Here is a 25,898-nt window from a genome sequence, read left to right as displayed (position 1 = left end):
AACTGTGTGAAATTGTACCATGGGGGCAAACGCTGTGGAGTTCTGGCAACCTCGAGGACTTCGCAAGGAATGTCATAATCCCGGACATATTCCTCATATCGCAGGACAAGCGGTTTGATCATGTTCGGTTTATTTGTATAGTGTAGGCGTGAGTTGCAGTGTGTGAGGATGTTGTAGCATATGTGTTGTGGTGATGACTGAATTCTTAGTACGTAGGAAAAAGTCAGTAATCCTCTGCGCTGCTGTAAAGAGGGTTCACTACACTCGACGTATAAACTTTGAATAGGTGAAGATTTGTAGGCACCATTAGCCAGTCGCAGTCCAAGGTTATGTACTGGATCAAGTCGTGGGATGTAGGACTGTCTGGCTGAGCCGTAAACCACGGAGCCGTAGTTAAAAGGCTACGCACAAGAGACCGGTAAATACGTAAGAGACAGGTTCGGTCGGAACCCCAGTGCTTATGAGATAAAACTTTCAGAATATTCAAAGCTTTATTTGCCTTAATATTTAGTGTTTTAATGTGGGCTAGGAAGTTTAGTTTTTTTTTAAAGATTACTCCCAAGAATTGATATTCTTGTTTTACCGGCAGCGCGACATCATTCAATTTTAGAACCGGGTCTAAGTACAATCCTCGTTTTTGCGAGAATAGCACTGTAACGGTTTTTTGAGCAGTGAAGCGGATGCCATTTTTCTCAGCCCACTCGGTTAGTTTATTAATTGTTATCTGGAGCTGCCTTTCACATGTTTGTAAGTTTGAGGTGCGGCACGCTATTTGCAGATCATCGACGTACATGGAGTGCATAACAGAGTGGGGAATGACTTTGTTAACAGAATATATTTTTACTATAAAGAGTGTTGTGCTTAGTACGCATCCTTGTGACACACCATTTTTCTGAATGAATACACGTGACAGTGCCGTTCCTAAACGCACCTGGAATGTTCGGTCCGACATGAAATCGGCTAGACATTTCAGCATTCTACTTCGAATTCCTAAATCTGCTAAGTCCCTTAAGATACCAAACCTCCATGTTGTGTCGTACGCCTTTTCAAGATTATGAGACAATATTCCTGGTGTAGAAAGGCCGCACGTATCTCGTCTTCTAGCCGGACCAGGTGGTCTATTGTGGAGCAACCTTTCTTGTATCCACACTGATGGTTATCTAGCATGTTCTTTGTTTCAAGGACGTATGTCAACCTTATGTTGAGAATGGCTTCATAGGACTTTGCAAGACAACTTGTGAGTGCTATGGGTCTATAACTGGTTGCATTTGTGGGAGGTTTTCCAGCTTTCAAGAACGGGATTATGATAGCTTTCTTCCACTCTTTGGGAATTTTTGCCGTTTCCCAGATTATGTTGAAGAAATGGAGCAAGGTCTCAACTGCTTTAGGGGATAGGTGAGCTAGCATTGAATAGTGTACCCTGTCCGGACCGGGTGCTGTTTTTTCGCCACTAGTAAGTACTCTGTTGATTTATTGAAGTGTTAAAGCGGCATTATACAGTCTTTCTGAGCTTCCTGTGGTCGGAAGCTTTAGTTTTTCTGCTGATTGCTTATGTTTCAGAAATGCAGCAGTGTAGTTTTTCGAGCTTGATATATCATGGAAATGTTGCCCTAATATGTCTGCTTGTTCTTTTATATTTGTTTGTGTGCCTGGAGGTGACAGTATGGGGATTGTGTAAGAAGCGTAATCGCCTCTAAACTTGCGAAGCTGATCCCACATTCGCTTGGCTGTTATTGAGCTATTTATAGACGAGACATAATTTTTCCATGACTGTCTTTCGGCTTCTCTGCGTGTGTGCCTGGCTTTCGCTTTTGCTTCTTTGAAAGAGAGTAGATTATATTGTGTTGGGTATCGCCTAAAGATACCCCACGCTTTGTGTTGTAGTTTTTTGTTTGCGTACATTCTTTCGTCCACCAGGGTTTTAGGTTTTTTTTAGGAAGCCAGATGATTGTGGGATTCTTTCTGCTGCTGCAGCGACTATACAGGCGGTGATCTTATCATTCATTTCATCTATGGTTAGCTCATCTGATATGTTATCCAGAGTGGCCTTTTCAGTAAAGAGAGGCCAATCTGCTAGATGGAGTTTCCAACGGGGTGGCCTCAGTGGGATGGTAAGAAAAGGAGACGTTCTTGTAATGTTAGCAGGCATATGGTCACTACCATAGGGGTTCTCAATAACATTCCACTGAAAATCGCAAAAAGGAGTGGAGAGCACAGTGCCAAATTTAAGCAGCTTCGTGACAAGATGCTTCGAAGATGGGAGGTGGCGGGTTCAAACACCTTGTAGGGTGTATTGCGAACCGACCACCGGTCAAACCGTGAATGCGTGCGGCTGTATACTTGGCGTCTCTGCGTGGAGCGCATAATTAGCCGCACGGCGAACTAGCCCGGGACATTACGACGTTGTGTTATGGGAACTGTTGCGTGTGCCGAAGTATGCGTGGCCGGCAGGAGGTCTTGACCCCACTTCACGCAGAGTCAGAGTCGAGGAGAGCTTTCTCGGCGAAGAATTCTTTATACAGTGTGTACAAGTTGGCGTGGTTAACAGGAGAGAGACCAACCGAGCAGCTTCAAGCTGCTTAAATAACACTTCCCCGTCCCCAGATTCCCCAGATAGTCCCTAAGGACGAACAATTTCGAGAGAGAGAGGGTCCGGGCAGCCTCCGTGGTGCCAACGGCGCTCTCAGTGGCCGGCGCCTCCGGGCAGCGCGCTGCGCCGTCAGGCCAATCTGGCGGTCGGTCGGTAAGGTGCGCTGGGCAAGTTCAATGGCCCGGCATACGACAAAGGGAACAATCTGCAAGGCAAGGTGTCGAAACATAGTGCTTGGGTGGCCGCTAAAAGGGTTGCCCCTGGGCGCCGCCGCACAAAGGAGGGGGTGGGGTGCATTGCTGTCCGCACGAGGACGGGCCGAATAGCAGTTGGTGAGCCGGCGGCCGCTTCCGTCGTTGACGCCGTGCAGCCGCGAGGACACCCAAGCCGTGCACTTAGTCGTCATGTGGCCGAAGCGGGCACCATGTGGGGATGAATGCTGCGTCCACGGTCGACACACCACAGCACTGGCCTCCCGTCAGGCAAATCCAAAGGCACAAACATAACAGAACACGGACCGCTCGTCGAGCATGTATGTTACATGGCAGGCAATGCCAGTAGGTATCATAAAGTAATGGCGTAGGCATCTTGTTGCTGAGATATTTCATCTCTTCGCTTTCATAACTGTGCGGGCGTATAGAGATGCTCCTGGGTCGAGTCGAAATTGACTGTGTGCCTGGATGTTGTCGACAAGGTCGTTAGATAACATCGCCACTGAGACTGCCACCCTTGACTCTTCGTATGAAGCTGCAGGGAGAATGCCTGAAGGACGCCTAATTAATGAGCTTGACGTTTTTAGCGCCAATTTTCCAACAGGAAAATACTCCTAGGGACACATTTGGCGTGGATGCGCGTTGACTTGACACTACTGCAGCCTACAATCAACATACCTCGTGAATACTGGGGTGGTATTGTTCAGCTGTCTATGGTAACAGTGACGCCAACAAGAGTGCATAGTATTTGAGGTGTTCCACACAGACGCGTGTTTTGGGGCTTGATTTGTGGACAACTATGGAAGGCGATGGTGATACCAGGGCTGTCAAATGAACTCAGCGGAAGCGTGCGAAATGTGCACGTCGTGATTGTATAGCGTACTATGGGCGTACACAAACTGCTGTGCATTATTTTACGGCAGCCATCAAGAGTTCAAACTGTGGACAATTAGGATACGAACATTTTTACAACTTTTTGCTAATACTCTATAACGCTGCACGTTTCATTCTGTTCTTTTCTTTTTTTTATATGCTGTCACCCACTCCCCTCTACAATGCCTCGGCGATTGAGGGTATCGAAAACAAATAAATAAACGTCCAGCTTGACGATGATGACATTAGGTGGATAGTGCGACGTATGGGTAATGACACGTTCTGCCATAGAAAAATTTTCTGGACTTTCTGATATTTTAGTGAAAGGCAACTCATAAAAAGTGCATCGTGCTGTCTCACACATGATGATATTTATTCTGTTTTCGTCTAAAAGTAATAATTAAATTATTGTTATTTGATATTTTCCTGTAGGGATAAACACGAATTGCACGTAAATGTGGTTGCACATAAGCTCGGGACATCCGAAATTAGTTTCGCGCGATTTTTAGTCCTGCAGTGTAATTCGTGGACTAGTCGCAAAATACTTATACAAGCAACTAGTGAGACATAATATATTTATATAATTACTTTATTTTCCGCATGTCCCAGGGCTTGAAAGGTGAACCGTGTTGCATTCCATGATAGCTTGTAAAATAAATCGTACTGCAGATAGGACGGTAAAAATTTGTGCCTCTGAATGGATGAAACCGTTAGAGCCTATTGGAGATCTCAGCCTCGTTAGAAACTTGGTGTGCAGGGTGTTTTTTTTTCTGTTTTTTTTTCTCTGTCTCTTACTAGACACAGGTGTCTGTTGAATAGCTACATTCGGCCCTGAATGCGGCTTTCTTTCGCTTAAGCGTCTCCTTTTGCTTTCGATGCTCAAAACCGGAATGTTGCGAAACCATCGTGAAGAGGATTTGCCATAACTGAGCCATAACGCGAAAGAAGCCATCTTGTTGAGGCCTCCTTTATTCTTTCCTTTCCACCGTCAGTGGCTTTGTGGCTTTCTGCACAGAGGCTGCTGTCGCGAAGCATGGGCGTGCGCGGCGTGGTGAGCAAGAAGCGGGACCTCTTCCTCGTGGGCCAGACGAGAGTGCACGTGGACACCGTCGAGGCTCTCGGAGACTTCGTCGAGCTCGAGGTGGGTCAGTCTGCGTTGTGCTGGCGTATGGAAAGCCGGCAGCTTGGGAAGCTGATGTTCGAGAGGGAAAGCAATGAAAGTGCTGTGTAGGCAATCTGCCAATTTTTTGACTGATTACCAGTCAGTGTGCTTTATACAATGAAAATACCACCAGCGCAAGCAAGAGATTGCAAAACTCGATCTGCTCAATAAGAAAAATAACAGCTGAAAAAGATGACCCGAAACGCGTGCTTTCGGTTTTCTGAGATTTATCCTGTTGCTCTTCGTTCCCATCTTTCCTCCCCTCCTTCCTATCTACCATTTCTGTGTTGCTGTCACCTCCCTTCTGAAGAGTAGGTAGGCGTTGTTCCCCTTCTGGTGGCAGTTGCCAGCCTGCTCTTCGATTTCCCTTTCCTGTTAAATGTATATATGTGTTCAAAACAAACGATAATAATAAACGTACTGCCTTAAGTTCAAAAGGATACGTTATGCTAAACAGAAAATAGCGTGTCTATATCTATCTTTAGCGTGTACTGCGGCGCTGTTTACTTTGATTCACAATAACTTCGTATTCTGCTGCAATCAAAAAGCTTTGTCTCTGCACAAGTTGTCACGATTTATGTAAATGTATTTCAGTAGTTTCTATAGCATGAGCCGCTGCGTGTCGTTCCCCATTCCCACTCTTTTTTTTTTCCTTTCTCAGAAGGACTGTATACAAGGGCAGACTCCTGGTTACTGCGGACCTGCGTGCAGACGTAAAAATTGTTTTTCATAAAAGGCATTATGCTAAAAGGGAACCGCGAGTGCAGAAAACTTTTACTTTCACCACTGGAAACTACTGCATGAGTCTGATTCCCCTTTTGTACCGCGCTACAGTACGTTAACTGTGTTCTGAGAAATACCGAATGACCACATAAAAAGTAAGCAAAATGGCACAACACATTACTCACTCCGTCAGAACAGAAAGTTGGGCCAGTTGGTTGGGATTCATGGTAAGGTTTGTAACAGCGCACCCAAGACAAGGCCAACAGAAGGACAACAACGCTGTGTCGTCGTTTTATTCCTTTTGTTGTCCTTGTCTTAGGTGTGCCGTTACAAACCTTACCATGACATTAGTCACTCGATGGAGGATTATGACAGAGAAGGAAAAACAACCGCGCTCATGTAACGAACTCACAAGGAATTTGTATACGTTAGTCTCATAAGAAACCAAAATGCATGAGGCTGCAGAAGCTACCCATGAGCAATCCAGAAAGTAAATTCTACCTGGCTGAACAGTACTGACGGCTACTAGGCCATGCGTCTACTGGAATTTTATAGCGAGTAGTTCGTTAAACCAGCTTTCTTTCCTTGTATCTGATAGTTTTAGCGGGCACATCCCGTAAGCAGCACGGCGTCTCGAAGCGCCGGCTGTCGTGAGGGAAGAATGCGTGAAACTGGCAGGTGACGCTCGCGCCAGGCACTTAAAAGAGCGACTTCGGAACGAGAGAACCATGCCTGCGATCGTGGCCAAGTGGTTAGAGCACTGGGCCGCTGTGCTGTAAGGCTCGATTACGATTTTTTTAGCATCATAGGCGCACCTCACCCACATCTAGGGGTGTGGGGTGTTCGCCAGTGTGCACGAAATCGCGAGTACGTAAGAAATTGGAGTGGTAGAATAGCCACTTTAACAAAGCGAATAGCTTTTCGGAAGCGTCGGGCCCCCAGCTTGCATTGGCAATCACCGTCGATGGTTTCTGCACCTGTACGGCATATGTGCTCTTCGCCAGGCTGCGCGTGGCTGCACTTTCCCACCGTGCGGCGTTCTGCTGCTGAGCACGGGGTCGCCGGTGTGATTCTCGGCAGCCGCAGTCGAAGAACGCTCGTGTATACCTAGGCTTAATTTCACGCATAAGAGCCAACGACGCGTTGCCGAGAGCAACTGCTTCATCGCGATAGCGTTAGGAGCCCGTGTTGCAGAAAATCCGGCGTCCGCATTCCGCGTCGGACGTCGTTTCGGCCAAACAATTTTTGAAACACACATAGCCAGGCCTTCCATCTGACGCAAAGAATTGACGGAATTGAATTTCTCAAGCTAAAATACGTGGAAGATTCTTAAACCAAGTCTTACACGCAGATCACAGACATTATCTGCGTGTAAGTCTTTTGTATAACTTTTGTGCTTTCTTTTGTAAAAATTTTGTATAACTTTTGTGTACTTCAGTTGTTTTTTTCCGTAACGCGCAAAGCTCACATTTTTTTCATGCATCTGTACCCCCTATGTAATACCCCTTCAGGGGCCTTTAGGGGTATTATGAAATAAATAAATAATGTAGCTCTCAGATTGTAGTTTGAATATACGAGGAAACATAATTTTGTTACGCGAGAACTCAAAACCCCTTTTCAGGATTTCTACAATGCATAGACCGGAGGCGGCGTCCGCCATTTGCGCACGTTGGTGCGTAAATATCTCGGAGTTCACGGAGAGGCGTGTCCGCTTCCTGAAAGACTGCCAGATGGCTCTCGCCTCGCCGCATCGTGGCCCATGCAAGAGGCCGCGTTTCTACCAGAATGCCCGCCTTCGTGCAGAGCTTCGCCGCGAGCGTTTCCCAGTAAACATCATGGTTACATACGCTGCAGTTGCCGGGAAGAGTGAGAAGCTGTTAGAGATCTTTGAATGCTATCGCAATCCACTCTTAAGGCGACCCTTAAACGTCCTCCAAATTTTTAATTTGCTTCTGTGCTCTTGCATTACATACGTGATGCCTGAAGTAGTTGCTAATTGAGAAAAAGAAATCGATTTGCCAATCAGCTATATGCGCTTTATTTTGCCCACTTTTGGTGCTGTGGAGTACCCGCGCTACTTCTCCAGCCCCACCAACCCGCCTAACTGAGGAGCACATATTAGGAGTGCGCACTCAGTGTGACAGGAAAGAGGGCAAAGTCTGCTCAAATCCCGTCGACGGGGGATACTTCCGCAAGTCGTGTAGTGCAATGAAACGGAAACTTCCCGACCAGGCAAGAGGGAGCGCATTCGGGAGCGCCAATGAATAGCACAACGCTTGCCATCAGACAGGTGGTGTTTGGGTAACGCTTATGTCCTCCGGTTGGCTTAATTGCATGGGTTGGCAGTGGTGATAACGAGAGGCACGCTTGGTGACGATGATGATGGGAAACTAGCGCTGTACGAAGGACACTGCTGCTGTTTCATGGATAGCAGAGTTTTACACGCGCTTTTACATGCGCATAGTGGGCACGGAGAAATCGCTGCGGGCAAGGGGCTCAAAATGCTACGTCTTTTCCTGGTACAGGTCCTGCTGCTGTCAAGTGCGCATGCATCTTCGCAGACTATCGCCGAGCTTCATCAAGTTTCAACAGAAGAATTCGTCACCAAAGATAGCACATCTGGCAGCGCCGTCACCGTGGGGACGCCACAGGTCCTGCTGCTGTCAAGTGCGCATGCATCTTCGCAGACTATCGCCGAGCTTCATCCAGTTTCAACAGAAGAATTCGTCACCAAAGATAGCACATCTGGCAGCGCCGTCACCGTGGGGACGCCACAGGTACATGGATATCGGACGTCATCGACCGTGACGTCATCAGCCCTTGGCCCTATAAATTCGGCACCACACCCGTCCGTCTTCAGTGGGCACGGCGAAAGCGCTGCGGGCAAGGTGCTCAAAATGCTACGTCTTTTCCTGGTACAGGTTCTGCTGCTGTCAAGTGCGCATGCATCTTCGCAGACTATCGCCGAGCTTCATCAAGTTTCAACAGAAGAATTCGTCACCAAAGATAGCACATCTGGCAGCGCCGTCACCGTGGGGACGCCACAGGTCCTGCTGCTGTCAAGTGCGCATGCATCTTCGCAGACTATCGCCGAGCTTCATCCAGTTTCAACAGAAGAATTCGTCACCAAAGATAGCACATCTGGCAGCGCCGTCACCGTGGGGACGCCACAGGTACATGGATATCGGACGTCATCGACCGTGACGTCATCAGCCCTCGGCCCTATAAATTCGGCACCACACCCGTCCGTCTTCAGTGGGCACGGTGAAAGCGCTGCGGGCAAGGTGCTCAAAATGCTACGTCTTTTCCTGGTACAGGTTCTGCTGCTGTCAAGTGCGCATGCATCTTCGCAGACTATCGCCGAGCTTCATCAAGTTTCAACAGAAGAATTCGTCACCAAAGATAGCACATCTGGCAGCGCCGTCACCGTGGGGACGCCACAGGTACATGGATATCGGACGTCATCGACCGTGACGTCATCAGCCCTTGGCCCTATAAATTCGGCACCACACCCGTCCGTCTTCAGTGGGCACGGCGAAAGCGCTGCGGGCAAGGTGCTCAAAATGCTACGTCTTTTCCTGGTACAGGTTCTGCTGCTGTCAAGTGCGCATGCATCTTCGCAGACTATCGCCGAGCTTCATCAAGTTTCAACAGAAGAATTCGTCACCAAAGATAGCACATCTGGCAGCGCCGTCACCGTGGGGACGCCACAGGTACATGGATATCGGACGTCGTCGACCGTGACGTCATCAGCCCTTGGCCCTATAAATTCGGCACCACACCCGTCCGTCTTCAGTGGGCACGGCGAAAGCGCTGTGGGCAAGGTGCTCAAAATGCTACGTCTTTTCCTGGTACAGGTTAGTTATGTGTTCACCATACGATCTGACGATAGGTTTCTTGTTCTCCTGCCGTGCCCACGCACATGTCTAGGCTGTGGCTATAGCTGCTATTGCTCATGTATGCTGCTTGTTTGTGGAGATATAGAAATGAATCCAGGCCGAAAAGTTGATGAAATGTTTCAGAGACTCATTGAGGGGCAGAAAGACATTAGGTCTCGTTTAGAGGCAACGGAAAGGGCACTGGGGAACTTTGGTGATCGCTTGAATCAGATAGAGGCAAACATAAAAGATCTACAGAAGAAAACAGATGGGATTGACAACATAAGCATAGCTTTAAATGGTGTGCAGGATGCACTTACACGGCATCAGGCCAGACTCGATGATTTAGAAGATAGAAGTCGGAGGTCAAATTTAATGGTTTTTGACGTAAAGGACGATCCTATTGAATCAGAGTCAGACTTGCGCAGAAAAGTTATCGATGATCTCTTTTCTGCTAAATTGGGAGTGCAGTGTTCATCTGTAGCTCGAATCCATAGACTGGGGAAAAGTTCTTCTAATCGCCCTGTCATAATGTACTTTCAGGACTATAGAGAAAAGCAAGCGGTCTGGAGCAATGTATCTCAACTAAAGGGAAAAAACATTAGAATCGATAATGACTACTGCGCGGAAACGTTGTGCAAACGAAAGCATCTTTGGCAAAGTGCAAAACTTTAAAAAAAGGCTGGAAGTAAGATTTCCTTGGTTTATGACAAGTTGAAGATCGATGGGAGGTACTATAAATGGGATGCTGCTCTAAACTCTATAACATTGATAGAGCGCAACACCAGATCCTTATTTGAAAGCTAACGGCCCGATACGTCCGATGTGCGGTTAGTTTCTTTCAATGCAAGAAGCATTGTGAACAAAAAAGATAAACTTGAAGATTGTTTGCGCTCTTTGGATCCGCACGTGTGTGTCATAACTAAAACCTGGCTACACGACCAAAGAAGTGACGATGACATAGTCCCACCAGGTTATCGGTTATATCGGCGGGACCGAGGATCTAGAGGGGGTGGTGTTGCTCTGGTTGTTAAATCCTTTGTCGATGTTGACGTAGAAAGCCAGATTGCTGAGCATGAAAGCCTTTTTTTTTGAAAATCAAAGTGAAGGAAACGGTGTTTTATTTGTGTGCAGTTTATCGTGCTCCAGACACTGATGAAAGCTTTTTGAGTAAATTGTATGACCGTTTGTTGTTGTTACGAAATAAGAATGTTATTGTAACGGGTGCCTTTAATTTGCCTTTATTAAATTGGAACAATCTATCTTTTCGATTATCGCATACGAGCGATAGAATCCTTGATGTTATGCTTGCTCTTGGTCTTGACCAAATAGTTACTGAATGTACTCGCGGAACATCAATTCTTGACTTGCTGTTCATTAGTGAAGGATTTAGACAAGGAACTGTTACAATTGAACCCGGCATATCTGACCATAAGTTAATTTCTTCTTCCTGGAAGGTCGAAAAATCAAAAACACGTGCGCTTGATGTCGCTACAGTTAAGGAATTTAGTAGAGCTGACGATGTGGCGATTATTGACTATATTGAAGGAAATGTTGGGATTACATGTGATGATGTGTAAAGCTCTTGGCAAAGGTTCGCTAATGTGCTTAGGCATTGCATTAAAAAATACGTTCCAAACAGAAAAATACTTAAAAAGCGGAAACATCCATGGATTACACGTGAAATTATACACATTAAGCGTAGACTTAAGAGACATCGTAAGAAGCAGGGGATGTCAACGCCACTGTTTATAGAAGTCAAACGTGACCTATTATCAAAGGTGAACTGCGCCAGGACTAAATATTTTACACACACATTAGCAGAGTTTCTAAAGACTGCTCCGCAGAAATTTTGGCAGCATTTGAGTAAACCCAAAGATGCACTTACTAAAATAAAAGTTAGGGACAGGATTATCACTGATGCTGCCGAAATAGCTGAGAATTTTAATCAGTATTTCTAGGAGGTGTTTTCAGAATTAGATGAATATGAAATAAAAGCAGTGGCTGCACCAGAGGATGGCATTGAAGTAACTCGTGAGGGTGTTCTGGCGATGCTCTTTAAACTGGAGACTAAAAAATCCGCTGGACCCGATGGTCTTCCGAATGTATTTTTGAGGCGTTACGCAGAACAAATATCAGGCTGCCTCACAGACATCTTTAAACTCTCATTAGCAAATGGAAAAATTCCTTCACAATGGAAAATAGCACGGGTGGTTCCCGTATATAAAAAAAGTGATCGATTGTCTGTTTCAAATTATCGGCCTGTTTCCATAACATCCAGTTGCTGTAAGATGTTGTAGCATATTGTAGCCGGTTACTTGCGAAAGTTGCTGAGCGATCATAATCTTTTGTCGGATAATCAGCACGGGTTTCGGCAGGGGTTATCCACAGTTACTCAGACTGTTTTGTCTGTACATGAATTTGCGCGGGTGCTTGATATGTCCGGGCAAACGGACGTGGTTTTCTTTGATTTTAGCAAGGCCTTCGATAAGGTGCCACATGGCAAACTTCTCTATAAGATGGAATGTATGGGTATACCATTTTTTATTATTCGATGGATTCAAGACTACCTTACAGACAGACGGCAATATGTGGAAATTAATAAGACCGCTTCTAGTGTTGTTAATGTTCATTGAAGAGTTCCTCAGGGAAGTGTGCTGGGACCTTTGTTGTTTTTTATATATGTAAATGATTTAGTTGCGGTTGTTCCTAAAGATGTCTCTGTTAAGTTGTTTGCAGACGACTGTGTTGTGTTTAAACAAATTTCATGTGAACATGACCACATCTCTGTTCAAAAAGCAGTTTTTGCTATTGAATGGTGTCTGAAATGGGCTATGGAACTTAATAGTGAAAAAACTGTTCTTTTACGTATAACTAGAAAAAAGTCTCCCATTTTGCTTCCTTAATTTCTTCGCCGCAACATGATTTTGGAAGTTGACAAATATAAATATTTAGGCATAACACTCGACAGTAAGTTAAAATGGTCGGCTCACATTACTAATATTTCTACATCTGCATTTCGAAAGTTATGGGTTTTACGAAGAAAGCTAAGAACTGCCCCTGCACACATAAAAAAATTGGCTTACGAAGCTTGTGTGCGGTCTTTACTTGAATATGCTTCAGTAGTGTGGGACCCATACACACAAAAAAAATATAATGATCCTTGAAAAAGTCAATAGGAAAGCGGTTAGGTTTATATACGGAAAATACAAAAGGGAAGACTCTCCTTCGCAGTTAATGATCTCAAATAACATTCATACACTAGAAACCCGCAGAAAGATTAATAGATTGATATTCTTGAACAATAATTTAACAGGAAAAAATAAGCTCCAGCTTCCAGAGTGCATTAAGCGTCCTCTAGTGAGAAGGACTAGGAGCGTTCATGAGCATTCACTTGCTCCCATCTTCGCCAAAACTAACAGCTTTAAGTACAGTTTTTTCCCTAGAACAGTACAAGATTGGAATTCGTTACCGGCATCTGTTTTTTCCTCACAAAATTTTTCTGATGCGTTACATCGTCTACTTACCTGATATGTATGTTTTGTATCCTTGTGCTGCTAATATTGTATAATTTTATTCTTTTGGTATCCGTATGCTGCTATTGTACAATTTTATTCTTTTGGTTTATTCTTTTGATATATTTGTGCTGCTAACATTGTATAAATTTTATTCTCTTGGTTATGTAACAATGTAAATTCATTCCTTCTTAGGCCAAGCAATGGCCTGCAGTATTCTGAAATAAATAAATAAATAAATAATACTGGTAGTTGACGTTAGGCAGTGAATTTCTTCTCGGCTGCAGCCATATTTCTTCCTTGCCTATATTTATCCTGCTGTCAGTGTATGCGAGAAACCTAGAAAATTCAAGGTTAGTCGCCTTAGCGTGTCTCGAATGGTGCATCGCCAGTCGCAGATGGCGCTGCGGCTAATCAGTTTTTTTCAGTCTTGCCTCCCGAATTATGAGCGCATACGTTTTTTCGGTACAAATCTGCACTACGAAACATGTGGTGAACGCGCTGTTCACGGTGACGATTGGGCGCGCCATCACGTTGTTGCTCACTGGTAGGTGAAATTCCGTCGTCTATAGCAATAACGCATGCGGCAGATGACAGCCCCAAGAATAGTAGAAATAGCATACGGTACTTGTCACACTCATTGGAGCTTCGCCATCGGCTTTAAATGCAACAATTGCAAAATGGCTTATGTTTGAGTTTCCGCGCAACAGAATTTTGCGGTGCCTTAAATTGGCGCAGCGTCGCTATCACAGCGCCTCCTGAAGGCGAGTAAGTTTCGGTCTCGAAACCGAGACCCTGATGTAACACTTTTACAAACGTGAATTGGCTCATTGTCAGCGAAAACTGCGCGGTTTCTTGGCACACTTGGCGAACAAATTTCTCTGAGTAACGTAACATGGCATCCGGCGCCGTATCAGACGACGTGGAAAAGACAACGCTCACCGTGCAGGTCATGCTTAAAGAACCTATAAAAGCGGAACTAAAGTTGAGAGTACGGAGAAGTAACGAAAATAATTCTGTCCTAGGCACAGGCTGTAGCACATGTAACTTGAACATGTAATTCAAAACGCAAACGGTCATTGCTATAGAATTATTTTTTTTTGGCTTTGGCAGTGTCCATTTGGTGTCCGAAGGTGGTAATGAAAAAACAAAAATCGTTCACAGGAATGTTCTCCACGGCTATAAGCTTGTGCAGCAAGCATTCAAATACCTTCGGAAAATATAAATTGCAAGTTTTCTACTCGTGGAAAAAAATAACGAGCAACCGCTGTCATAAACCGAAGCGAAATTTCCGTCTGCGTGACAGCTAGCATCAATCGGCTGATGAGCAACTGTCAACAAGTACCTTCAGTTTCTTAGAACACCGAAAAAATGGGCGCAGCACCAAACCAAAAAGATAATAACTAGAGAGCAGCCGCGGAAGAACTTTCGTTTCGTGCTGAAGCTGCTTTGATAAGGATAACGCTTGTTCCTTCATAACGACTGCAGGAAAAGTTTGCTTACCTCTCGTTCGCTGGGAAACGGAAAAATTTCGTCCTTGTCGTACTCCCCGAGTTGCCACACCACACAGCCGCGCAGCACGCATTGTGTCCTTTCCCGAGTTTTTCCAACATTGCCGGGGGCACAGAAAGAAAATTTTTAACTGCAGAGCATACGAAAAAACGTGCATGTGCATAGAAAGCCGCAGGAGCAGACGAACAGAATGGCAGCCGAAGCAATAGGAGCGACAGCGCTACCTTTTGGCGCAAGAAATGAAGCGACTAAATAAACATACAGGCCGGTGAAAAAGAAAATAGTTTAAAGCTAATTTTACGAGCTATGTCTACACACAATTGCATCACTTTGTTTTATTGCTACGTAGGTTGAAAAGATGAAGCCACTTATGCAAATGCTACAAAATTTTCCTTTGGCTGCCAGAGTCATGGCGATGCTCTATTGCCGATACAGAAACTAGCCCCACTGTCCACACGCTATTCTTGGCGCGTTGGCAGCTCGTAGCTTTGAGCGGGTTGCGTGTTCTCAGCGCTCACTTTGCGTCGAAGCGATAGACAGCACGAAGATCACTTCGCTCGCTGCTGTTTCTGCGTTTCCTCACGCCAGCGTTCTGACAGCGAGTGCCCGCGGTCATCGAGTGTAATGTGTTCGTGTTTGCTGTGCTTGTTAATTTTTGCTGTACTTGTTAACACCGTTCTTGTTAATTTAGTTAGCAAGTGAATGTTTAGGAATTGATACGGCCGATACAAGTATTATCCTTACTTCGCATGACTGTCAGCTAATTTGCTACAGCGAAGCTGTTATGGACTACTTTCCCACTATCGTGTCTGCGTGTAGAAAAAAAAGAACTACAACTACACCAACTGCTACTACTACTACTACTACTACTACTACTACTACTACTACTACTACTACTACAACTACTACTACAAAAGAACTCACACGGAAAGCAGAAATTCAAAGCACTTTTACACAAAGCGTGCAACGTCGCGGGGGCCAACAACAGGCTGGTAATCTGCGGGGACTTTAACGCGCCGAATCAAGCCTGGGGTTACCCAAAACATTTGCAAAGGGCAGGGACTTAATGCAAGATGCTACCGACTTGGGACTAAATCTAATCACCGACCCAGCATACCCAACAAGAATCGGCAACTCGATCACCCGAGACACAACGCCCGATCTCACTTTCGTCAGGAGTAATAGCGGTAATATGGCGGATTTCGAATGTCGAAACGCGGGCCACGAATTGGGAAGTGACCACTGTTGAAGCAAATCTTTTCGAAACATTTCATGTTCGCAATTTCTTTCATTTATTCAATTTTAGTTTGGCTCTTCACATTTTTTATAAAATCAAGCATGACTTTAACTCTTTTTCTAATACTTATAATTCAAGAAACGTTGCGTATGGTCTACGTTCCGTTGCGCTATCTACTGTAAGACCCAGAACAAATTATGGTAAACAAACAACCGATTATCAAATTATAACATTGTGTAATGCCTACCAGTCACTTACTCAGATTGCTTTAGAAAGTTATAGTGTGTCTGTATTTAAGAAAAAACTGACGACTCTTTTCCCCCCCGGTTAAATTTCAGCTAATTCTATATACTTGTTTTGTTCTGTATAATTCTGTATAATGTTTTGTTTATTGTTAATTGATATTTAATATTGTCTATCATTAACTATTTTTCTATTGTGATCATGTTTGCTCATTTGTTTTTTTCTTTTTTTTTCTTTTGTCCATTCGGCCCCCGTTTCCGTGATGTGTGATCGGGGTGTAGGCCTTGTCAGGAGGTTTGCTTGGTCTACCTCCTTTAGCCTCACCTCGAGGGCATATTGTATATAATATCGCCAAATAAACATACTACTACATACTACTACTAGTACTACATTGTGGAGGTCGCTGTGCCGCTCGGTGGTAACGACGAAGTTTGCAGAAGCTTTCGGAAACATAGATTTACTGACTGGGACACGTTTCGAGGATTGTTACCCGAGGAGCAAAGCGAAATTACGGACATTGAGGAGTGGTTCACCGAGATTGTAAACAAGGTAGAAAAGAACACCAAGGAAGTCGAGACGGACGAGCGTATTCACAGGGTCGACAGCCGCCTCGCCCACCTCATCGCAGCCAAGCAGTCCATTCTGTCAAGGTGGAAAGCGCAGAGGACAAACAGAAACCTGCACAACAAGGTCGCCGAACTCAACCGCGAGATCGAGTCCCACAGCCGAGTGCTATGGACACAGCAATGGAATGCGGTTTGTAACGTAGCGGACGGCCAGATACACTGCGGCAAGACGTGGAGTATGCTGAGGCATTTTTTGGATGCGACCACGACCAAGTCTCACCAGCACCACAACTTGGCCAAGATCATCCACAGGGCGCTGACCGAGCACGAGGAAGACTAAATGAAGAAACGCCTCGACGACAAGTACCTCCCGGTCACTCCCACAGAGACGCACCCGGACTACCTAGGCGAAAGAAACGAGTGGCTAGATCGAGACATTGAAGTATGGGAAGTAAGGGTTGCCCTGCACGATCTCAACAGAAACTCCGCCGCTGGTCCCGACCGCGTTACGAACAGAACGCTAAAAATTAACGAAGCGGCCATCGAGAACCTCACGGCATACTTCAACACTTGCTGGCGAGCCGGGTCATTACCCCGGCAGTGGAAAGCAGCCAAGACTATCTTGATTCCCAAGCCGGGCAAGCCACCCAACATTGAGAACCTCCGGCCGATTTCGCCTACGTCCTGTGTGGGCAAAGCGTTGGAGCATGTACTCATGAACTGGTGGCAGAGGTACCTAGAAGATTCGGGGCTCTGCCCAAACACCGTCATCGGGTTCCGAAACAAGCTCGGAACTCAGGACGCTATGATAGAAATGAAAAATGAAATCCTCGATGACACTACCAAGATGAAAGACAAGCGAGCCATCTTGGGTTTGGACCTGCAGAGCGCTTTTGACAGAGTGAGACACTCTGCGATTCTGGCCCAGGTGTCACGGCTAAACATGGGCAAGAGAACATATGCGTACATCAAGGAATTTTTGACGGAGCGGACTACCGAAATCATCGCCGGCGACCTGCGGCTCCAAAAAAAGAAGCTCGGCATTGTCGTGACCCCTCAGGGATCAGTCATCTCGCCATTACTTTTCAACCTTGTAATGATAGGGGTGGCCGAGCGCCTCTCACGAGTCGCGCGGGTCCGACACACCATCTGTGCCGACGACATAACGATCTGGGTCCCAGGAGGAAGCGACGGACACATCGAGAATACATTGCAAGAGGCTGTTGACGCTATCGAGGAGCAGCTGGATGGGTCGGCTCGTCTGCTCCACAAGCAAGTCTGAGCTGTTGGTGATTCCCCCGAAAAGTGCAGCTAGGAAGACGAAAGGCAACGAACCTGCGAGAGAGCAAGACAATAATGATCAACACGGGCGGTGGTCATATGATCCCGGTTGTCGAGAAGATCAGAGTGCTGGGGATGTTGATTGAGCGCAAACAAGTCAACGGCGAGATGGTCAACCGTCTCCAAAGTCACTACGGCCATCCGCCTCATTAAGAGGGTGTCGCACAGAACAGCAGGCATGAAGGAAGAAAGCCTCACCAGGCTAGTGGAATCCTTTGCTATAAGCCACATTACATACGTTGCTGCTTTCCACAACTGGAGGCAGTACGAACGAAGTAAGATCAATGCGCTCATACGCAAAGCGTACAAGGCTGCACTCGGACTTCTCGACTGCACAAGCACCGACAAGTTCCTCGCCCTGGGAGTGCATAACACCTTGGAGGAAATCGCCGAGGCGCAGAGGACCGCTCAGCTTGCGCGGTTATCGGAAACAAGAACGGGCAGACAAGTGCTGCGTGACTTAGGCCTAGGACCAAAGGAAAGGGGACCGAAAATACAGAAGTGCCTGTACCGGATGCAATTAGTAGATGGCTACGGGTATGTCCGGCGCCAAGAAATATGAACCCTGAGTTCCACAAAGAGCGGTGGGCGGCGAGGGCCAAGGCGCTCATCGATCTCCATGCTAAAGACAGGGGTGCCGTGTTTGTGGACGCGGCAGAGTATCCACATGACAGAAAGGCATTCGCCGCTGCAGTCGTCGGGGCATCGACTGGTGCAACGAGAACAGCGGCGAGTGTGCGGACTCGAGGGGCGCATCAAGCCGAGGAGGTGGCCATTGCTCTGGCCATCGCCGACCCCGAGTGCACGACTGTGCTCTGTGATTCTAGGACGGCAGTGAAAAATTATGCCAGAGCAAGGGCGTGTGGTGAAGCCGCGCGTGTGTTGCGTGTGGTCGATCTCGCGAGTGAAAGTCGGTGTGTGGTGATAAAGTGGTTTCCGGCCCACATGGGCAGTGATGTGTGGGATCGCGGCAACGTTAACTACAACGAGACGGCGAACGCGGCGGCGCGAGGAATAACCAACCGTGCCGCTGCTACTACAGCGGACCCGTCGTGGTGGTGGGAAACCAAGGACAAAATGACTTCCTACAACGAAATTGTGAAATGGTACCGACTAGAGTGAAGGACTATGCCGCCACCTCATCCGGGCTTGACCCGTAAGGAGGAAGTTTAATATCGACAACTTCAAACGGGGTCGTTATTCCCACCGGTGCTGATGAGGCACGTGTGCCTAAGTGTTTATGAAAGTGATCTGTGTTGTGTGTGCCGAAAGGAAAGAGCCACTGCAGCTCACATCCTTTGTTATTGTGCTAAGAATCCGCATGAAGCTGCAACAATAACAATGATCCCGCCGCGGCTCGAGGCCGCAACGAGGTGCTATGACCAAGATGTCCAAACCCACGCCGTCCAGCAGATCTCGGCGGCCCTCGAAAGGCAACGACCGAGTGAAACCGGAGGGAGGCTGCCACTCCAAAAGAGGGGCAGGCGTGGTCGACCAAAGGCAATAGTGCGGCCGTGGCCGAAGTGGAGGCGCCACACGCCGCGAAGACGTCATGGCCGCGTCACGGTAACGCCTCCCTAACAGGGGAAGGCTAACCGTTCTGCAGGCGTTCACAACAAAGTTTCTTCACTCACTGACTCACTACCCTTATCAGCAATGGCTTCAGCGTCGTTGTCTTCCACAGTTGGCTCGTTGGCGCCCCAATACTTCCGCGCTTGTCGTCGTCAATAATTAATTAAGAAACACAAATACGCAACTAATAATTGAGAAGCACTTGAATGAACCTTTGTAATTTACCTTGTGATAAACACCGGGGCCGCACGTTTCAGCTTCGCTGGTTAACCATGTGTACGGAGTGCTTGGGCTGATATTTTTTGTTTTGATTTACCTATGTTGCCATTTTTGCGAATACGTTAGGTGATAAATCAAAATTATGCGGTTAACAGTTGGCTGAAATCTTTGTATTCTACACAACCGATTTAACGGTTGTCTATTGATACAATTTGTGCCTTCATTGGACATCTGAAAAGAGGAGTCGGAGTTTATCCCAAGATAAAGCTTCCTTCTAGTTTTCATCGCTGTTCAAACCGATCTTGATCGTGTAGCTAACTGGTGAATACGTGGCTAATGACCTTTAACCTGAACAAACCACCCCTTGGAACGTCTTTTTGGCCTTGTAAGTATAACAACAAATAAAAACTAATTATTTTGCTGGCATCTCGCACCTTGAGACACTTACAGCAAGCGAAAATACGATATTGGCCCTGAAATGTGCGGAATACTTAAATAAGACACGTCCACTCGGCTGCACATACCTACCCTCCTCTGTAGCGCAAGCGAACTTGTAATATGCACGCAAATTGTGTGACAGTGTTTAGAAACTGTACTGTGAATAATGAGCCCAGCATCCTCTCTGAGTTCTTGTGAGATCAATGTAGCGCAGCGCAGCCTTCGTATTTACATTCGTTTTCATCGGCTTTATGTGCAAAAAAATTTATTTTAAAGAAGTACCATGTAACCATTCTCAGCGACAGTGGATATATTTCTATTCCCGCGTTTTATTTTACTTTTGTTTCGATGTTGTACTGCGCTATAAGTGAATCTCACTGCGTATTTGTTTTAGAGAGATAAACCTGCTTACTTAAAGGCGAGAACTTCTCTCGATGTGTGTGTTCGTAAATGCCTACATGCCACCCACACGAGGGGTCAAAAAGCGCTGGGAGAAGGAAAAGCGGGAGAAGAAATAAATTGCTTGAAAGCAAAGACAAAACTAAGTAAAATACTGCGTCGCACGGCTTGTCGTTACAAGCACCATCAAGTGCCTATTGTCGCTAAAGCTAACTATAGGCTGTGGTATTGCCCTAATGAGCTCGAGGTCGGGGGTTCGATCCTGGCCGTGGCGGCCGGATTTTGATGGAGGCGAAATGCAAAAGAACGCTCGGACACTTAGGTTTACGTGCAGATGAGAAAGCCTCAGGGGGTCCAAATGAACCTGGAATCACCCACTACGGATGCCTCAATGATAGAGTGGTTTTGGCACCTCAAAACAAGGCATAAGTATTTAAACATTTTTCGAACTAAGTTGAATACTATAGGTCCTATACTTAATTCATGAAATGAACGTCAAGCTTTGCTCTTTTTGTTAGCATTGCTTCAAGATGCTTGCGTATAGTTGTCAAAGCTCTAAGTATGTTCATCTATCACCTTTTCTAAATATACAAAGTTGTACTTCATAGCAATTCTTAGCACATTGTGATGTACGTTGTAGTGCCTCAGATCTTTGTTCGGTCACCGACAGGTTATGCTGGAAGAGAAGCAGACGACAGAAGAAGGTCAGGCCATTGCCAAGGGGCTTTGCAAGGAACTGGGCATAGACACCAGTGGCCTCATCTCTGGCTCGTACATCGACATGCTGCCTCAACAGACCCTCTGGGAATAAAATTTACCTTGCAGTCAGCCACTGCTCTTTGTATAAGCTTAAAATTTTTCTGGTTTAACGGCGCCAAATCATAAGCGCGTAAGTATGGAATAGCGCTTTGTAGTGAAATGTCTGTACCCTTTGATGTCCAGCCCGTCCAAGCGTGGCAGGGCAATAGCGTGAGCGCAGCTAGACATCTGTGCGCTGGTGCACAGCCGGCACACTAAGTAAGAATAATCCTCGCGGACACAATCTCAGACCGAAACGGAACACCAGGATAAACTTCAATGATCAGCTTCAGTAAAACTCGTGACAGGGGCTAGTTGACGCGATTCATGGCTGAGTGCGCCTCCAAGTTTCCCTGCGCACTGTGTGACATGCATGCATGAGCCGCGGTTCCGTGACGCGAAATTCATCACATGCACGAAGGACAAAAAGTAAGGGAAAATAATGATGTATTTCAAAGTGAATGTGAATGGTAGATGTGTCAGCATGCCTTGGATAGTTCTATGAGAAAAAAATTGAGAAATGCCAATCCACAGAAAAAAAAAACCCTGAAAGATGCATGTGACTTCAGCATGTTGATGTTACTTGAACTGTGTCGATCTACTGTTTACTTATTTTGGACCTCGTTCCTGTTATCTTCAAACCAGTTGCCAGTTCGCGCATCACCTTGTCTGTCTTCTTGTGTCTTCTTTTGGCAGTCGTTCGTCAAAACATAGCAACGCACTGAGCCATGAAGATCAGCTTAAACACAGCGAACTGCACACATGACGGAACAAGTGAAAGATCAGGACAGATGCACTGTCCTGCATTGAGTTTTTATGTACTCACTTTACTAGAAGGAACACCACTGATGCGATTAGCTTTCTGGGATACTTCACGCACTTTACAGTGTCTGTATATCTATCTATACAGCTGAACCACGATTTTGCAAATTTCTATTTCACGAAGAAATTCAAGTTCCCCAAACGTTGATCGTGAGCACGTGAATATGGCTGATATTTGTTTTTGAAGCCTTTAGTGGCCTCGTTTACGGGGATATAGGCGCCTCTATTGCCTCCAATTTCGAGGAAGTCGTTCTCTGAACGCAGAAGGCAATAAGAATCCACGTGCATGCTGAATCACTGCGAATGGTTTGGCTTGTAACGTAATATTTTCGTCGTGCTAGAAAGCCATTCGAAGCCCTAAAAACGAAGATTACGCATATCCGCGTACACTACCCATTCATTGCCATGCTGGCTAAACCACTATGCTGACAACTCTCGTAAACACTAGTGCCGCACTTCGCTTTCGTTATTTTAGGGAACTGTGCTGTCCTGTCCACTTGTTGCGTAGTCTTCTCAGTCGGCCATGTTGAGCTTCAGGCTCAATCGGCAAGGCAGCGCCGTTGGCATGCGGCCACAGAGTAACCCGCTCCAGTCTCTGTCTGTACTGCAGGCCCTATCGTTGTACAGTGGCAGTACACGGGATGCAACAGCTGTTGAGGATCATCGGTCCAACCTGACCATTGCAAGCATCGTTTGAGGCTTTTTGGCCTAGAACCCGGTTTGAGGAATCCCACGAACATTAAAGTTGCGGCTTATTTTCGAGTTCCATCACGGTATCGCCGGCAGCCATATCTTCAACGACAGTGAATGCTTTGCGCCACGCCTCCTGCTTTGACTCCATCATTGGACAAGGGATTAGGGTTAGCACGTGATCACAGAGTAACACGCTGCTGTTTGTACTGAAGTTCCTTTCGTTGTACAGAGTCTGTTCAGGCGGTGGAAAGGCTTTTGAGCAATTTTGGTCCAACCTGACCACTGCAAGCATCGTTTGAGGCTTTTCTACTCATGACTAATTGCGGAATCCGAGGAACATTAATGCTGCGACGTATTTTCGAGACCTGTTGGTGCTGCAGCTCCTTTTGTTGTACAGTGGCTGTGCACATTATAGCGGCTATTGAGCATCATCGGTCCAACTTGACCAACAGAAGCATCGTTTGAGACTTTTCTGCTCAGAACCTAATTGCAAAATCCCAGGAACTTAAATTCAGCAGCTTATTTTCGAGTTTCATGGCGGTGTCGCCGGCAGCGATGTCGTCAACGACAGTGAATGCTTGGTGCCACGCCTCTAGCTTTCTCTCCATCACTGGACAAGGCAACAGCGTTGGCCTCCTTATGAAAATGGTTATGTCCTTTGTGTTTACTGTGTGTTTCCCGGAGTTCACATGAGGAAACGTCCTTTATGTTTCCTCCATGTTGAAATTTGGCTACTTCTTTTATGTTTTCTTCGTGTGTCCTGCCTTTATGCATCCTTTATTTGGCCCCAGTGATGAAATCCTGTATTTTATGTAGACATGCATACATGAGTTCCCTGTACCCGTTTTATATTTATACATCTTTTCTGAGTTTCAAAGTTTTGCATTGGTTTTCATTGTAAGGTTACTGTTCCCTACATGATGCAGCATACGGATTGGAATATTGCTATGGTACAGAAATTCATGCCAATTTGTTCTAAAGTTACAAACTAATTGGCCTTCATAGACTACTTCAGTACAACACTTCGAGTACCATTTACGTTCCTCACTGCAGTGCTGCTGTTGTTATAGTTATGTCTTTCTTACTAATATAAAATGTAATGTTTAGATGGAAAGTTCAGGTTGTACTTGTGCTTACGCTTTTAAAAGAAAATTTTGACTATACATTATAAAGGTTTGTCTGAAATTACGAGTAGTTTATTGGACTATCTGCGTGTTACTTCAATTTGCCAGGTCTGCTCATAGGAGACCTCTGGAATGCGGTGCTTGGATGAGAGCTCAGAGGGCAGCTGAAAAATAAAACTAATTTTAAAATAAAGTATTTTTTCCCTTATTCAAAAATATTCATATAAGCAAGAACAGCTTGGCCTCTATGCACACAGCTAAGAAACTTGCAGCAGTCAAAAATAGCTCATAAAAACATCAGGGTAACACAGAAGCTTTTAACTAATTGTTTGAAACAGACTGCGCTGTTACCTGCCAGTCCACTCAGGTATGAAACTGCTCACAAATTATTTTAATCATTATTGCAGCAGCTGCTAAGTAGTACATGAACTTTAGAAGTAGGCAACTGGCCAATAAGCTTTTATGTGCTACTTCAAGTATCGAGGTTCCCAAAGTTGAGGCTCTCACTATGCCATGAGCAAAAACTTGCAAGTATTTACCAAGAAAGCTTGCTGATATCACAGGCCTCTCATCGCTCAACACTACTGTCTATGCCATAAGGTGCTGTGGTGAAAAGGTAGTCGCGCACACAGTCTAATGCCAAATTGAAAGGCGTTGCAATATCCTGTGCATTTTTCAAATTTTCACAATGTTTTTGTAGTTCTTACACATCTTCGATGTCAGTTGCAGGTTGCAGGTGCGCATTCTGCTGAACATTTAGCACAACAATTTACTACCGTCAGCATGCCACAGAAGGTAGGAGGCAAACATGCTGTGTATGTGTACCTACAGCAAACTGAATGGTAGCAGCATCTGCTTCACAAGCATGAAAAGGTGTTATTCACGTGGCGAGTTGTTTAGGCTTTATCTAAATTGGGCACGCCATCAATAAACTTCATGTGAATATATTATTGCAATCTTATGCTTTCTCAACAGAAAAATGATGAGTTAACAGATGATTAATCTAAGACGAACTGCATTATACTTCATCACGTGCTCGTCATAGAGCAAAATGTGGGAGACTATCGACGTTTGTATTAAGCAATCACCTTCCATCAATGCTGCATCCGTTAAAAGTTTTCAGTTGTGTTGATGTCCAGCAACTGTGTGCTGCTTTAGATTCAGTGGTGGTGTGTAACAGGTGGGCGTGGTGCTGGCACGTAAGGGAGGCAGGTTGACTTAGTATGTAATCAATGCTTTGCAAATTTCCACTGCCAGCGATTAGCACGCTCTAGTATCTGCATTGCAAGTGCAGGCACTGGAAGCTTAGATGTCATTGTTTCTACCTTAATCTGATTACACCACAGCGGTGCAAGCGAAAAGCTTTACCATGCCATACCAGCATTGGTGTGCTTTCGCTAGTGTGCTACATACTGCCAGCCCACATGCCTTAGCATGCCGGACAATATTCTTGTGTATATCGTGTGTTGCTAATAAGCACAATGGCATGATTGCCTAGCCCAGTATGCACCAAATCCGACCAAAAGCTCAACAAATCAGAAAGCAGTCCAAGAGAAACTATTATACAGGATACCAGTTAAAGGATCGCATTGTGCAGTGCAGAACCTGCCATGAGCTTTCATTTCATCTCCAATCCACCACAATCAAAACCAGCACAAGTTGAAACCCAAATTGCAAAGTCACACGTGCAACCATCATCAAAAGAAACAACCACTGTGTTCATGCTTTCAGCTGAGTCTGGGACATCTAGTTGGCCTTGAAGCCGCCACCATTGCAGCAACAGTCAAGAATGCATTGGAATTAACCAGACATAGTAAGACAGATTGGACCGCTTACTTTAAACAGACAGAAATCTGTCACTCTAAGAATAGTGCTTAAAAAGCAAGATGTTTGTTGCACACACAATTCTGTTGAAAAAGCTAGGGCTTGAATGCCAGAAATTTAGTTATGTATAGATCCTGAGACACTCCGCACTGTTATA

At 45.7% G+C, this 25,898-nt stretch overlaps 2 protein-coding genes across 4 annotated transcripts in view; one reads left to right on the top strand and one right to left on the bottom strand.

The window, feature by feature from the left end:
* Positions 1 to 21,308, top strand: part of LOC139057688 (adenylate cyclase CyaB) — a 153,206-nt gene extending 131,898 nt beyond the window's left edge. For all 3 annotated transcript variants that reach the window (XM_070536413.1, XM_070536414.1, XM_070536415.1), the window contains exons 4-5: positions 4,691 to 4,816; positions 21,151 to 21,308. In XM_070536413.1, the coding sequence (XP_070392514.1) occupies positions 4,691 to 4,816; positions 21,151 to 21,291 (267 nt within the window). In that variant the 3' untranslated portion in view covers positions 21,292 to 21,308. The remainder of the gene's footprint in view (positions 1 to 4,690; positions 4,817 to 21,150) is intronic.
* Positions 4,738 to 25,898, bottom strand: part of LOC139057687 (uncharacterized) — a 40,304-nt gene continuing 19,143 nt past the window's right edge. Inside the window, exons 4-5 of the mRNA XM_070536412.1 lie at positions 14,457 to 14,544; positions 4,738 to 4,867 (exon numbers count right to left, since the gene is read on the bottom strand). The gene's annotated coding sequence lies outside the window, so the exon portion shown is untranslated. The remainder of the gene's footprint in view (positions 4,868 to 14,456; positions 14,545 to 25,898) is intronic.

The sequence above is a fragment of the Dermacentor albipictus genome, chromosome 3 (assembly GCF_038994185.2).
Source record: "Dermacentor albipictus isolate Rhodes 1998 colony chromosome 3, USDA_Dalb.pri_finalv2, whole genome shotgun sequence".
Classification (NCBI taxonomy): domain Eukaryota; kingdom Metazoa; phylum Arthropoda; class Arachnida; order Ixodida; family Ixodidae; genus Dermacentor; species Dermacentor albipictus.
The sequence above is the reverse complement of the archived record's forward strand: the minus strand, read 5'-3'. Positions and strand labels throughout refer to the sequence as shown.